This window comes from Macaca mulatta, chromosome 17 (genome assembly GCF_049350105.2).
Source record: "Macaca mulatta isolate MMU2019108-1 chromosome 17, T2T-MMU8v2.0, whole genome shotgun sequence".
In the NCBI taxonomy this organism is placed as follows: domain Eukaryota; kingdom Metazoa; phylum Chordata; class Mammalia; order Primates; family Cercopithecidae; genus Macaca; species Macaca mulatta.
In genome coordinates this window covers 101,069,532-101,084,867 of record NC_133422.1, presented here as the reverse complement: position 1 = coordinate 101,084,867, position 15,336 = coordinate 101,069,532, and the positions used below count along the sequence as shown (strand labels likewise).

The 15,336-nt window shown below is 45.9% G+C and overlaps 1 protein-coding gene across 1 annotated transcript in view; it reads left to right on the top strand.

The window, feature by feature from the left end:
• Positions 1-6,218: 6,218 nt before the first annotated feature.
• Positions 6,219-15,336, top strand: part of EFNB2 (ephrin B2) — a 44,162-nt gene continuing 35,044 nt past the window's right edge. The window contains exon 1 of the mRNA XM_015121426.3: positions 6,219-7,038. Coding sequence (XP_014976912.1) covers positions 6,917-7,038 — 122 coding nt within the window. The 5' untranslated portion in view covers positions 6,219-6,916. The remainder of the gene's footprint in view (positions 7,039-15,336) is intronic.

The following is a 15,336-nucleotide window of genomic DNA, read 5'->3' as shown; positions in this document are numbered from 1 at the left end:
GTGTTATTAATCAGAGGACCTCAAGGGACTGCTGAAGTAAAAAAAAAGGCCTCAACCTAGAAGTCTAGAATGAGTGTGGAAGCCCAGGCAATAGGCCCTACTTTTTTGATTTGTTGAATTGCCATTTAACAGTGGTCTTGATTCTTTCACTATCTTTGTTATCTGTAATGTTTTTTGTTTACTCTTGTGTTGGTTTTGGCTTTTAACGTCCGTGATGATGGAAAAATGTGCAGTAATCTAGAAGATTTGCATTTGCTGATAAACTACACTGTTCACTTTGTAGATATGCTTAAGATGAGTGGATTGTATTACCTAATATGTCTGTGTATCTGTCCATCCATCCATCCATCCATCCTTTCTTCCATCCATCCATCATCCATCCACCCATCCAGTATTGGTTCTGATTTAGTGCTGGGAAACAGTGGAAGTGGGGGATACAGAAGACCTAATTAAGGGGTTTGTGTGGGAGAGAGAAGTAACTAGCTGCTTCCTCCATTAAGTATTTCCTTGGAACTTTCTTCTGATTTTACAAAGTAATACAAATCAGAATGGTTGCTTTTACATCTATGTAAGTGTTCTGCAAATGGAATGATAAGTGTTTTTATACCTAAGTCATTATTGAGTTTAGAAATTAAAACTTCATTGGATGTCATACTTGAAGATTTATCTTTTTCTGAACCTCCAGTGGTTGATCAGAGGATATTGGGACAGTTCTATTTTTATACTTTTTATTTTTTGCTCTACCTCTAAAGAGCCAGTACATTAGAGAATAGTAACAACTCCAGTGATCCAGCTGTTTCATCACTGTTTTTGCATCAATGTTATAAAAGTGTATTTGTTTTGTTTTATTTCCGCTCCCCGCCCCCCCCCCCCCTCGCCTCGCCCGGCCCCGCCAAGATGGTGTCTTGCTCTGTTGCCCAGGCTGGAGTGCAATGGTGCAGTCTCGTTTCAGTGCAACCTCCCACCTCCCAGGTTCGAGCGATTCTCCTGCCTCAGCCTCCTGAGTAGCTGGGATTATAGGCACCCGCCAGCACACCTGGCTAATTTCTGTATTTTTACTAGAGAGGGGGTTTCACTGTGTTGGCCAGGATGGTCTCAATCTCCTGACCTCATGATCCACCCACCTCGACCTCCCAAAGTGCTGGGATTACAGGTGTGAGCCATCGCGCCCGGCCAAAAGTGTATGTTTTTAATGGAGTGTGATTTCTAAGATTGCTAAAACTGTTGATTACCAAACCTAGGCTTATTAGGGTTAGAATAAAATGGGTTTGTTTACCATTTGGATGATTGTCATTTTCTAGCTTTTCACTTTGGATTAAAGAAGTGACAAGTAGAAAAAAGAGTTAACAAAATAATACATTATTGCAGTTGGTTTTAAGTACTGTTGTAGCTGTAATAACTTGTTAAGTAGTATAAAGAGGCAAAAAAAAAAAAAAATGATTTTATGGACCCAAAAGAGGAGATCTGTTAATGATTGTTGTCAGAAGTTTTCCTTATGAGTATTTAACTTTAAAATTTTCATGTGTGTTTATATCAAATCAGTCTGAAAAATCCTGTTTAGAGAGGTTAAATATTAGAATTAATCATGCAATCAAGAGAGTGCACAGCTAGCTAACCATTATCCTTCGTTTATGTCCACCACACCTCTTAATCCAGCTTGGAATGAGGAGTGGAGTTTGGTCCTCCACACTTGGTTTGCAAATAAAGAGATGAAGTTTCATGCCACATGTGCATGCTTGTTGGAGCCATTCGTATTTCCATGTATGCTGTTTTTACATTAATAATGCTGTAAAAGAAATGAGAGGTTTAGCTTCAGATTAAAATGGATACCCTGTCTCTACTAAAAAATACAAAAAAATAGCCGGGTGAGGTGGTGGGCGCCTGTAGTCCCAGCTACTCAGGAGGCTGAGCCAGGAGAAGGGCGTAAACCCGGGAGGCGGAGCTTGCAGTGAGCCGAGATCCGGCCACTACACTCCAGCCTGGGTGACAGAGCGAGACTCCGTCTCAAAAAAAAAAAAAAAAAGGATACTAGTGGAAAGTACAGTAGTTTTCTTCCATAGGGAATATGTGATAGTCTATAAGGTACGAGTTTTCTCTAAACTTCCCAGAGAGAAGAATGATTCTCTTTTGACCAAGAGCCTAATGTAGTATTTTTCCTGCTGAACAAATAGACTCTAATATAAAATGTTTCAGTCTTTTAACAGTCTGAATTTCAGAATCAGATGGGAGAAGGGTGTTTAGCAAAGTTGATTTTTTTTTTTTTTTTTGGAGACAGAGTTTCACTCTGTCGCCCAGGCTGGAGTGCAGTGGCGAGGTCTCACTCAGCTCACTGCAAGCTCCGCCTCCCGGGTTCACGCCATTCTCCTGCCACAGCCTCCCGAGTAGCTGGGACTACGGCGCCCGTCACTGCACCCGGCTAATTTGTATTTTTTGTAGAAACGGGGTTTCACCCTGTTAGCCAGGATGGTCTCCATCTCCTGACCTCGTGATCCACCCGCCTCGGCCTCCCAAAGTGCTGGGATTACAAGCGTGAGCCACCGCGCCCGGCCAGCAAAGTTGATGTTAAGAAAGAGTTTTATTTTCTCCTGTCAGATCTTTCCCTCAAGGATAAATGGGGGAAAATGTGATTTGCTAAAGAGTGCTGAAAACGTCAGTGACTTGTATGAAATAAACAGCATACAATGCCAGGAAACAAAGGGTATGATTTTGCGAGAGGCTTACAAGCTACATAGAAAATTTATGGCTTGGCCGGGCACGGTGGCTCAAGCCTGTAATCCCAGCACTTTGGGAGGCCGAGACGGGCGGATCACGAGGTCAGGAGATCGAGACCATCCTGGCTAACACGGTGAAACCCCGTCTCTACTAAAAAAAAATACAAAAAAAACTAGCCGGGCAAGGTGGCAGGCGCCTGTAGTCCCAGCTACTCGGGAGGCTGAGGCAGGAGAATGGCGGGAACCCGGGAGACGGAGCTTGCAGTGAGCTGAGATCGCGCCACTGCACTCCAGCCTGGGCGACAGAGCAAGACTCCTTCTCAAAAAAAAAGAAAAAAAGAAAATTTATGGCTTGGACAACACTTAGTCAACACATACCAAATTTATTGTTGTGTAATGTTAGATAAGCTTTTGTTTTTGTAGAAGTTCTGTTACATCTTTTGAAATACGTCCTAGAAATGATGGAATACTGTATAAGGAATATACAAGAAACCACCATAAGTTCTAAAGACAAAAACATGCCTAGAAATTCAAAGGGGTAGGAACATAACTACTTAGATGCATTTTTTGTTGGAGGTGGGGGATTCCACTCTTTTTAAGCTCTGATTATTTGTCATCTCATTCTACATTTATTCAGCTTTGTGTTAACCTTTATAACTCACTACGGTATTCTTTGAAATTCCCAAATCCTTATTTATTTGACTTTTGAAAACTACTTTTTGAGACCGAGCCCCACTCTGTCGCCCAGGCTGGAGTTCTGTGGCGCGAACTCAGCTCACTGCAAGCTCCGCCTCCCGGGTTCATGCCATTCTGTCTCAGCCTCCCGAGTAGCTGAGACTACAGGCGCCCGCCACATGCCCGGCTAATTTTTTGTATTTTCAGTAGAGACGGGGTTTCACCGCGTTAGCCAGGATGATCTCGATTTCCCGACGTGATCTGCCCGCCTCGGCCTCCAAAAGTGCTGGGATTACAGGCGTGAGCCACCGTGCCCGGCCTTCAAAACTTGCTAACTGTAGAACACAGTGAAGTAACTTCCTCTGTTGAAATAAAATCTCATTTGATGAGGGTTTAAATACATCTGCTAAAAGTATAGATTTCTCGAAATACATTGATCATGATTCAAAGTGTGGTGAATAAAAAAAATTTCTTTACCAAGTTTTCCTAATAATTTAATTGTAAAATGAAGTCCAAATACCAAGAGATATGACACTGATGTGATTGGTTCTTGGTTTGGCATGCTTTGGAAATTCTACTTTGTCTTGTGTATGCCAGTATGACCTACTTTTTGCCTGGCATGTTATACAATAGTAGATACAAATGGCTTTGAGGTGATGCTTTTAACTACCAAAATTACCATTAAATAGTAGAATGTCGACATCTTGGAAGTGAGTTGCTACTGCTGATGGTTTTCACGTCGTCTGCATTTGAATCTCTGTTGACTGAAACTAAGCTGTGTATTCTCACACTTTATACCATAGATTTTTGTGTGTGTAGGATTCCTTTTCAGTCAAATACGCACTTTGTTTTGAAAAGGAAACGATTTAAAAATGTATATTTACATTTGTCCCAAGGTAAAACGCTTTGGATGTGAGACTATCCGATTTACTGAAAATGTTATTTTTGGAAGCTGTCGTATTTTCAGACAATGCAAATTTCCTGTATTTACTCTAGTTTACTTGGAGAGGAGGATGTAGTGAGGTAAGAGGTCACAATTTAAATTTCACAATATAAGTTTGTCAAAAGGTACTGAGTACACCAGTGTTCTTTTAAAAGATCATTTAAGCTAACTTTATGTTCCATTTCAATGAGTTCCTTAAATGATATTTTAGCATATTAAAAACTAGCCCTTTCTCATCCTTTTCAAGTTAGGATTCATAGTGCCTACTCCTTCCTGGGTTTTTGGTGCTTCCTGGGAATCCGCTGTTCAAATCGGCATACCGTGGTGGAGCCTTTTTAAAATATGTATTTTCTCAGTTTGAAGGCTTATTTAAAATTAAAATAAATTATGAAAGTTTTCTGCTCTCAAAGATCTGTTTGGAAGAGTAAGTGTATTCAGTACTTCCTATGCCTTAATGTGTTTTCGATCTTAAACTAGTCTTCACAAGCTTTTACCACTCGAGATGTATACGTTAACTTAGACTAATGTTTAAAAACAGATACTTAAAAGCAACGTACCATAAAAATCTTCAGAAATTGTTACAAAGAAGAGTGAAAGAAAACAAGGGGTTTTTACCATATGCATTTTCTGTTTTAAATTTAGCGTAGTGGATAATTTGTTTTAAAAATACATAATTTGTAGAATTACTGCCCAGTTTGTGTTTGAAACATAAATCCTGGGGTGGACGACATTAAATTAAAAAAAAAAGTGGGCATACAGTATATTTTAATTTTTCACACTGAATCGTACATTTGCGCTGTGCCTTATTTCTACCGTGTTCTTCCTACTGTTGGACATACAAAGAGACTTTCCTTAGAACTGTGACTTGATTAGATGCTGCAGGATACTGGATCCGGTCGGAGCACCGCGGAGCTTTCGAGATGCGGAGAAGCAAAGCTGGCCGCTAGTGGGCGCTGTGGCTCCGTGGAAGTCACGGACGAGCGTCGGCACCGGCGCTCGACCGAGAAAGTAGTGAGTTGTTCCTGCCAGCTCTGCTCTGGGGTCTTGCAGACGCCGTGTGAGAAGCACATGCCTTGACTTTTCCATCTCACACTCTCTAAATCTCTGGTCACTTTGGGAAGCCCGCGTGTCTCCTAGGGTCTAGTGAAACGGTCCCTGAGGTCGTGCCTGTGCCGGCGACACGCGGGGAAAGCTCCAGGGGCGCCAGGAGGGAAGGGAGACGCCCGCAGAGAAGGCGGGAGGCGACGACGCTCGGGCCCTGATTAGAGCTGCCAATTCCGACGCCGCGTCGCGGGAATCGTCTTGCAATTCCCGGCCCCACTGACTGAAGAGGAGCTGTAGGCGATTGGTACCAAAATCAAGTGGGAAGCCCTCGCCGAGAGGCGTTGGGAGAAGCGCGCAGAAGCCGGGAGCTCTAAGGGTGTGCACGGAGTGCAAGTCCTGCATGCGGGGCAGCGCCGCATCTGCGGAGGGTAGGTGCCGAGCGGAGCCCGTTGCCTTCCGCACCGCGCGAGGTAAAGCCGCGCCCACTGATTCCGCCAAGGGGGAAGGCGCACCCGGGCGCGGGGACAGGTGGCCCGCTACTCTGCCGTCGCTGTTTCCGTCTGCACAGCGCCCAGGAGGCCTCTTGCCGCCCCGGGGGCGCCCTGTGCACGCGCGGAGCGCTTCTCCTGCCTGGCGTCTGCTCCGCTCCCGCCGCCCGCGGGAGCCGGGGGCGGGGCTCACCTGTCAGCCCGAGCCCCGCCTCATGGCGCCCAATGTCGGGCGGAGATGGCGGACGGACGGACCGGCCGCCCAACCAGCGCACGGCTCCTGAGCCGCGGGCCAATGGCCTTCGCGCGGCGGGGCGGGGCCCCGCGTTTATAGCGCTCTGACAGCGCGCCGGCCGCGCTGACTCTCCTCGGCGGGGACCGCGGCGCCGGCCGAAGTGAGGAGCTGCGCACGCAGCGGGTCCCGGCGCCCTCCCCGCACACAAAGGCCCGCGCACGTCCGGAGCCCGCGGCGGGGACCGAGCTCCCTCCTGCCTGCCTTGGGGACCGGGAGCCGCGCGGACTGAGGAGGCTCCTGCGCGCCCGGAGGCGTCCTACTCCGCTCCGTGCTCCGGGACATGGAACCGCGCCGACGCGGCGCCCGCGCACTCGGGCCGCTGCCCGCTGCACTGGATCTATAATCACAGGCGACCCCGCTCGGGGCGCAGCGCCCGTCGTTCGCACCGGTAGTCTCTGCTCCGGGTCTTTGTGTCCCAGCCCGCACCCGCCCCGCGCCCACCCGCTCGCCGCGGCCGGCCCGGCACCCTGGAGCCACACGGGAGTCGGCAGTCCGAGCTGCGTCTGGCGCGGCGCCCCGGAACCCCAAGTCTGCCGCGCCACCGCGCCCCGCGCGTGCGCTCCCGCCCCGCGCCCTGAGGGCCCTGGAGGGCGAGCGCACCTGGCCCGGCGACCGCTGGAGCTGCGCAGCGCGCCCCGGAGCTGCTTGCGGGCGCCTGCTCTCTTCCCCGCCAGTCTGCCCTGGAGGATTGGGGGTCCCAGCCTGCGTCCCGTCCGTCCCTTCTTGGCCCGGAGTGCGTGGAGCTGGGAGTGGCTTCGCCATGGCTGTGAGGAGGGACTCCGTGTGGAAGTACTGCTGGGGAGTTTTGATGGTTTTATGCAGAACTGCGATTTCCAAATCGATAGTTTTAGAGCCTATCTATTGGAATTCCTCGAACTCCAAGTAAGTGGCGTCCGCGATCCCCCTAGGTCCTCACCCCGGGGTCTGCCGCGCCGTCCAGGCTGGAGGAGGGGTCAGTCCGCGGGGCCTCGGAGCCTGTTTCTGGAACCTCGGTTCCCCGTCCCCCACCCCCAACCCCCGTCCCATTTCACTAGGTGGAGACTCCTCGCTCGCCTTTCCAACCCGAGCGCCCCTGGAAGGGACGGTCTCCCCGCCTTTCCTCCCCCGAGCGCTCCCGGGCGCTAAAAGCTCCTATCGGCTCCGGTGACACGTCCGGGAAGGTATCAGATGGCGATACCTGACCCTCTGTTGTTTTCGAGGACGAAGGACATGGCCACAGTCTAGGCTGGCCGGCGCGCAGGGACTGGCGGGCTCTGGAGAGAGGCGGAGATGCTGCATTCACCGGGAGCGCGGGCGGCGGGGTCCGGGGCCCGCGGGCGACCGGGGTGGCAGGACGCGGGCAGCGGAGCGCGTGCTGGAGAGGGGAGCCTGGGGTCGCTACGCTGCCCGCAGAGCGCTGGAGCCGGTGCACCTTGGCACCGCGCCGCCAGCCCGAGGGTGCGCGGGGAGCTCGCCTGCTTCGCAGGAGAACTCGGGCGGCGAGCCCTTTTCTCCGCGCCCGGGAGACGGGCCTTAGGCTTCTCCCTGAGGGCCCGCCGCACCTCGGCCTCCCGCTTCGTTCATAAGCCGGTAGCCCCGGAGTATGCGGTCTCGATAGCCGACCTGATTGTAATGCACTTTCTATAAAAGCTTAGGGCCTTGCCCAGTCGACACTGCTCCTGAAGCCTTCTCCCTCGGGACCCTGGTAGGAATGGGATCCTTAGGATCAGACTCGCTCTTATCGGACGCTACAGCCGGGAGCGAGCCAGGCCTTGTGGAGAGTAACTTTCAGTTTGGGCCACCAGAGTGCATTCAGAATTTGGAAAATGCCATCCATCCCTAAATCTGTGTGGTCATAACTCGTAGTCATTTGGCCATTCAGTACTGTATATCCCCTGATTTCGAATCACAGCCAAAACATGTTTTACAGAATCATGGAATTGTGGTCTCGGGAAACTTGGAGAAGAAGTATGCAGACATTAGCTGGTTTCTGGAGAAAACGTTTGAGATCAGAAGTAAAATCAATGACCTAATTGAAGTTGAACAAGTTGGGCCTGGTTTTAGGAGAAAAGAAATGGGGGATTGATTTAGAAATCACGTCTTAATTAAAGGAGTGTGTCCGTTCTCTTAAAAGTGTCAAATTTCAAATTCACTAACATGTTAACCAAGTATCCCTTTACGAAAAGGGCAAAAACGTCGGTTACAAATCGGTTTAAACAAATGTTTGTATGATGCTAGAAGGCACTTTCAACACCGCTCATTCAGAGAAGTTACTTAGCTCAGTCTCCTTCTATGTAGTCTGCTCTTGCATGGATTGTATTTTTAATGTAAATTATTGTATTTTCTGATGAAGTACTGGCGGCGGCATCTTTGCATCGATGCCGGCTCGGGAGGCGCCAGGTGGTGCCGGAAGGAGCCGGGCTAGGACCTCGTGCTGCAGCGGGCCCCGGAGTCCGGGGGAGGCAGGCGGGCGGGCGGGCGGGCGGGCGAGGCGGCCGCGGGGAGCCCGCGGCGCAGCTGTCCGCCCGGTGCCTCCAGAGGTCACTCTTCCATGCGGAATCGCGCAGCGCCGGGCCTCGCCCCTCCCCCAGGCAGCCTGCTCCAGCCACTCTGCACTTTCACTGACCGGCTCTCTTTAGGGCTGATTTTTTTTTTCTATAAGGATTTAATATTTCTGCTTAAATCTAGTTGAAAAAATTCCGTTAGCCTCTTCAGCGTTTAGTTCAGTGTGTGTGTATCTTTATCTTTGCGTTATTATTAACTATTAGTTTGTGTGTATCCGGTAGGAGGATTAGAAATACCTAGTTGAGAGAAAAAGAAAGGTAGAACAATAGTTATTTCAACCTAAGGTTTCGACATTAATAACTTCTTTTTGTAATGTGTTGAGGTGGGGGGTCCCGGGGGGAGGTGACAGGTATTTACCCCCCCCCCCCCCCCCGCATTCTGATGATGAAGGTGAGTGTGTCTTTCCCAGCTAAGTCCAGACCTGCGAGGCCCCTGCGTTTCGGGAAGCCTGCCGTTTGCGCGGCTGAGGTTGCTGCTGCTGTCTTGTCCTCCACAGGCAGCATTTCTTTTAAAATTCTCCTGATAACGGCCTGCCTGGATGACTGGATAATGTGTCCCTGGAAAAGGTCTCCTTTGCAGCTGAATGCTAGCTCCAGAGATCAGAAAGATTTCTTCCTGTAGGAGCCATAGGAAAGAGCCCTCTCTGAGTTTTTGAGAATGCATACAACGCCCTGATGCCAGGGGGTCGCTTTCCTTGGGGAAGTTTTATATTTATTTCCGGGGGAAAGTTTCAGTTGGTAAATATGATGTGGCAGGAAGGTAATCAAATGCATTGAAGTTTCACATCAGTTCCTATGAACTGTGGAACAATTCATTTGTAATGAAGCCGCCATCAGTAATTAGATTTGTTTCATTCAGAGGTCAGCTTTTTTAGCAGGTGGTCGACACAGGGAGCATGCAGCAGCTGTTTGGATACAGGGTCCAGAAAACCCTTTGTAAATTCAGCGTCTCCGTAACTACTTTAATCACATTGTTGGCTGGCCCGACGCTGACTGTATGTAATAATGGAAAGATGTCCTGCGTGCTGAAACAGTAGCTGCCCTGTTAGGTTATTCACATTGCTTTGATATGTTCTGGTAGAGTTGGGTCTGTTGTAGCCATTTTGGTTGTTTAAAGTTTTTGTTTGTTTTTTGTTTTTTGGTTTTTTTTTTTTAATTCAGAGAACAGTAATGCCTAGCTTCCATTTTTAACTAACACTTCAGTGAAACATTTTTTTCCAAGAGGGAAAAAATTTTGGCCTAAGTAAAGTAGTAGGCTCTTTTTCAAACAAAAATTAATTTAATTTTAATGTGAGCAAATCTGTATTGATATGGTGTTCTTCAATGCATTACACTGACTTTGTTGAGAATTTCGAGTACTCATGCCTTACGTCTGGGGTTGCCATTCCCTATGCATCACATACTAGTTAGTTAACATAGCATGTGGCTTTTCCCATGTAATTTTTTCTCTATGTAATACTGGTACATAGAATGACTTGATACAAAAGAATGGCTGGCTAATATCCAGATAACGTATAATACATGGGCTTCACCACAATCAGGCTCTGAATAAATACAGACCTGTCAGAGATTGATAAAATAAACTACAATGGATAGTGCTGTTTAAACAGTCCATTCAATAACATATATAAGCCAGCCTGCCTTCCATTGTGTCTGAAATTCTTATTTTTGTAGGTAAACAAATGCACATTCAGCGCTGATTGAATAGCCCCTTGAACTATGCTCCACAGTTTGCGTTTGGGTTAATCTTGTCGGTTTTAATATAGAGAGAAAAAAGCTCAAAGCACCAGGGGTGGAATTGTTAGTGCTTTCACATCCACATTCCTCACATTTTGTCAGGATGATAAACTGTAGGTAATGGACTGTCGTCGTTCTACAGGACAACTGAGCCAGGCAGAGCACAAAGACCAAGCAAAAACGACACCTCACAACATGCTTGGTAGCCTTGTTTTCAGATGAGAATTTATTTGAGAATCATGTGTCTAGGGACTGCACATCTTAACCTCAACAATTACAGCTTCAAGCCTCAGAAACAGGAGCTAGAGGTTAAGATGATTTGTTAAGCACTCGGTTCTAAATCTTTTACAAAGCATAAGCTGTTGACGCTTGTTCTACTGATGCAAAGAAATGCAAATGACTCCAACATTTCCAAAGGCTTCTGACTTAAGCTAAAGTATGTGGACAGGTGAATTAGCCATTGACCTGAAGACCAGCTAAAAACTACGCGTTTGAATGGTTTCTCCATGTAGAGTCAGCTGAAGAACAATTGGTAGATTTATATTAAAACCTCTTGTCTGTAAACTTACTGAGGTACATCCTTCAGTTGGTGGATCAGTGAGATAATTGCCTTCAGATGAACATGTGACTGGAGCAACTAAATCTTTGGTGTCTTTCCTTCCACTGAAATCTTCCAGGTAGCTCCCGAGAGCTTCAGTGTGACACCAAACTCCGGGCGACGTTTTAGAGTGCGTTCACCTAATGGGAAACTATTAGATCCCAGCATGACTGCAGTAATGCGTCATAGGAATGGGAGTGGCAGGGAAAAAGGAAATACAGATTGTAGACCCTAATACAGAAATTTTTAGGAAAGGTATTTCTTTAACATTTTATGAAACCTTCATTCTTAAAATGCTTAATTGCAAATTAGACAAAAAAGAAGTGCTCTTCTAAGGAAGATGATTAAACTGGTCCTCCTATCAGCCTAATCTCTGCCTGCCTTTGCTGCTGACATAAAGAACTTGTTTTTCAGGTCACTTAATATACATCTACATAGATTTGCTTATGAGCTCACCCTTTGTGTAGCGGAGTAGAGCCTTAAAGAGGAGTGCTCAACTGTTTAAAATATTTTGATTAAAATATACAGAACCCATAGAACTATAAGCTTCTAGTCAGGAATTAGCTCTTTCAGGGAAGAGCTCCCCCCTTCTTTTTAAGGGGGGAATTAGAAAGAGGCTGGGGGAGGAATATAAGAACAGCAAAGAAGGAAGGATAGCAAATGGGACATGTTCCGAACAGCTTGGAAAAACTCCTGTGGCTTCATTGTCTCTATGAAGCCAAAGAATACAAAGACATAAGTAATTCAGCCCTTCTCCCATGATGGAAGGTGGAAGCCGTTGACATGCCTCCCCTGTTTAACTTGTTTAACTCCCATTTTAAATTCAGCACGATACTGGCCGTGTGAACTCTGAAGATTTCTTTAGTAATCCATTTTGTAGTTCCGAATCAAAAACAAAGTGAAAGGGTCTGACACAATTTGCTTTTATTTTTAGGCAAATCAACCCTGGTCATAGTTAATAAGGGGATTACAACTCAGACTAGGTCTTTACAGATGTGATGTAAATCAAGGGCAGAGTATAAAGAAACTGATCCCTTTTGATTGAAGTATGGTAAAAAGGCATAGAGAAACTAGCAGCAGTAATCTGATTGTATGGCAATAAAACCACCATTTTCTGTCTTTCAGATAAAAATAATGTGGTAAATCCATGCAGTTCATAAGATGTAAAGGCAGATAAAGGGTGAAGCCATGGCAACATATAGATTAGCTTGATGTTAGAAATGACACGTCTCTGAAAAGGGTGCGGGACGAAGGCCCTTGCCTCCAGGCTGTTGGGCATTATGTGAGAACCACACAGACTTGGAAACTGGGATTAGGAAGTATGAAAGCTCTACTTGTGGTCTGGGATGGCTGAGGCGGTAAAGAAAAGCTGCTCAGTTCTTGCTCATTGGTGGTGGATAATATGGCAAAGGTAGATTTCATTGACAGCCTTTTTTATAGATTGAGATCGAGGCTGATTAAAACTTCAGATCACTGCAGTTGTTAGGGCCTGGGAGATTTTCCTTTTTAACTCCTGGCCTAACAGCGGCAGCCGTTCTGTAGGATTAACTGCACTTCGCGGTCGTTGCCTTAATCTATTTGGGCTTCAGGCAGGGACATGCTGGGAAGGAACAGAGAGCAGAGGGGATAGGTAGGGCTGGGGTTATCTGAAAAGAAAACAGAGACCTTTTGATTTCAGCCATCTTTTCAGGCCCAGCTCCCTCGCCCGCTGCATGGGAGAAGCAAAGGTAAACAGGACGCATTGTCCCTCTCCCTCAGCCGCAGAGCTCTTCTGGGAGTTTTGTCTTTCCCACCCTGGAAAAAAAGATATAATACAGTTTTTAAAAGGGGAGGGGGGAATTCAGTTTTCATTCAAATGAATAGTAATCCAAGATGCCAGAAGCAGTGGGCTCTACCTACATGTAATTTTACACATAAATGTGAGTCTTAAACTTTGAGTTGAATGGGGTAGGCTACATTACCGTAAACTACAGGATTATAAAAATGTTAATGCTGCCCAGCTTTAAAGTCAAAAACAAAAAAAATCTCTGTGCTGTTGTTGTCCTGAACAACCTTGTAAATAAGCTAGACTTTTGTTTTTGCCTTCCATACTCTCCATTTCAGCCATGAAACAAAATAAGTCATTGAAACCACGATTGGGTTCCATGCAGAGTGACATCCGCAATTGGGTCAAGCCAGAAGGAAATACTTGCTCGATTGCCTCCTATTTGGCATCATAGAAAAGTCTTGGCACTTCTTTGGGAGAGTCTGAACTCCCAAGACATTGAAAATGCCAAAGGCTGCAAACACCCTGAGTGTCTTTCTTGATGGAGTGCGTCTTGGTGTGTTTTACAGAGGGGAATTCAGTGCTGTTGTTTTTTGTTGTGTTTTTGTTTGTGTTTTTGTTTTTAACAGCAACATAGGGCCCTTCTAGACTCTTGGATTCTCTAAGTGTCTGACGAAAATGGTCATTAAATAGTAAATATTATATTTTAGACCCATTTCACTGATTTTGTTCCAGATTCTCAACTGACTTGAGCATCTGTTTGGGGCTGTAGATATATTGCCTTTGTTGCCTGTTTTTCTCATTACTATGGGAATTACTATAGCCACTACTATGTAGCTCTCATAGACTGAAAACATTTTTAAAGTATTGCATATAGGCTGGCCATATCCAGTGCCTGTTACTTTACCTTCTTTTTCTGACTTAATTCAGCAACCTGTATTAATAGATCCATTTCATTTGTCTAGCTTCATCAGAGAAGGGATACCCCCTAATTTACAAGCTGGTCACATCCAAGCACCTTGCATTCTACACTTGACAATGATTGCTAATGGCCCATTCAACTAAAGTATTTGCTTGTTAACAGGGAACAGAGCATGATAAATGTCCAGCAAGCTTGCCGCCTCCTTCAGCTTTTCAAACGCAGACTGGTGCATATTTATGGCAGGCAAATGACAAAAGAAAAAGCTGAATTGCCCTGGCCTCCAGCTTTCTATCAGAAACAGGGTTAAAGTGATTAAAGCAATCATTCAAGAAAGCCCTGCCATTTGTTTACTAACCTTCATCCAACATTTAGCTTTGCAGTCTACCTGTGAGAAGATATTTCAGAAGTATTAGAGATAAGGAAGGAAGATCTAGCAAGTCAGTGAAAAGAGTAGGTGACCGGTTATAAAATGCTTTCCATGCACATCGAATGCCAGGCAAGCCTATTTCTGTTATTCCAGCAGAGATCAGCAGTGGCTCTAGACTATTAACATGTTTTCCTTTCATGTATAAATTCAAATATGTAATTCTAGTCCAAAACATTCTGTGGCTGGTAGGTACATACTTGCTGATTTCAAATAAGAAAACATAGCAAGGGAAAGCTCCATTAAACAAGTTGTTTCTGCCCTTAGTAATTCTCTAAACAAAATAGGAAGAAAAAGTGGGTAGTAGTGGAGTATTAATAGTGTGCTCTTTTCATTCTCTAACCCCCCGAGTAGGTAAGCGTTCAAACTGCTCTGTGGGGGGCATACAGTTAGAGCCCCGTGAATGAACCACTGCTGTTCTGCCATACTTTATTAATTTATTTATATTATTATTTTATTGTTTTTATATATTATAATTATTTGTTTATATTACTAGTATATTTTCTCAATTTAAATCCTGTTGCATCCAATTTTAATTACAATATTTGTATCTGTCTTCCCATACTTGCTACCCACGTACATACCCATTGCCACTGCGGCCTCATCCATGTTTTCCGTGTATACCACTCTCATATCACCCCAGAATAATTATGAGTGCTACCCAGACTTTTGAAACCAGTAGAGTCAACATGTTTGTGTTTGAGGAAAGCCTGTAATGCTTTAGCATTTTTGGCAGGGGTGTATGTGTGTTTAAGTGGGGTGGGCGCAACTCTGTATTGTCTGCCCATTCTACTGTTGTTCCCAATCCACGCTCCCTGCGGGGCACCTAACCTGTGTGCATGGCAAAGAATTTCCGACCTTCAGAGCAAGAAGTGTTTCTCAGTTGATCTCTTCCAGCCTAAGGTTATAGCTGGTGAATTACAATCATTGCTCTTTCCACACCTTTACCTGGACTTCCCATGGCCCTAAAATATTTGCCCAGATTCAGAATTGTCTAATGAGTGAGTGGGGCAGGGCAGATCATGTTCAAGACCAGCTGAGAATGTACCTAGTTGCAGAAGAAGTTAGAAAATGTCATCTTTTACTTATCTACCAGAAATATATTCGAGGTACATTTTATATTTTTTTAAAAAAGCGAGTTCTGATAGGCCTTGAATCCGCCCTTTCTATGGGAAAATGAATCATTATTAT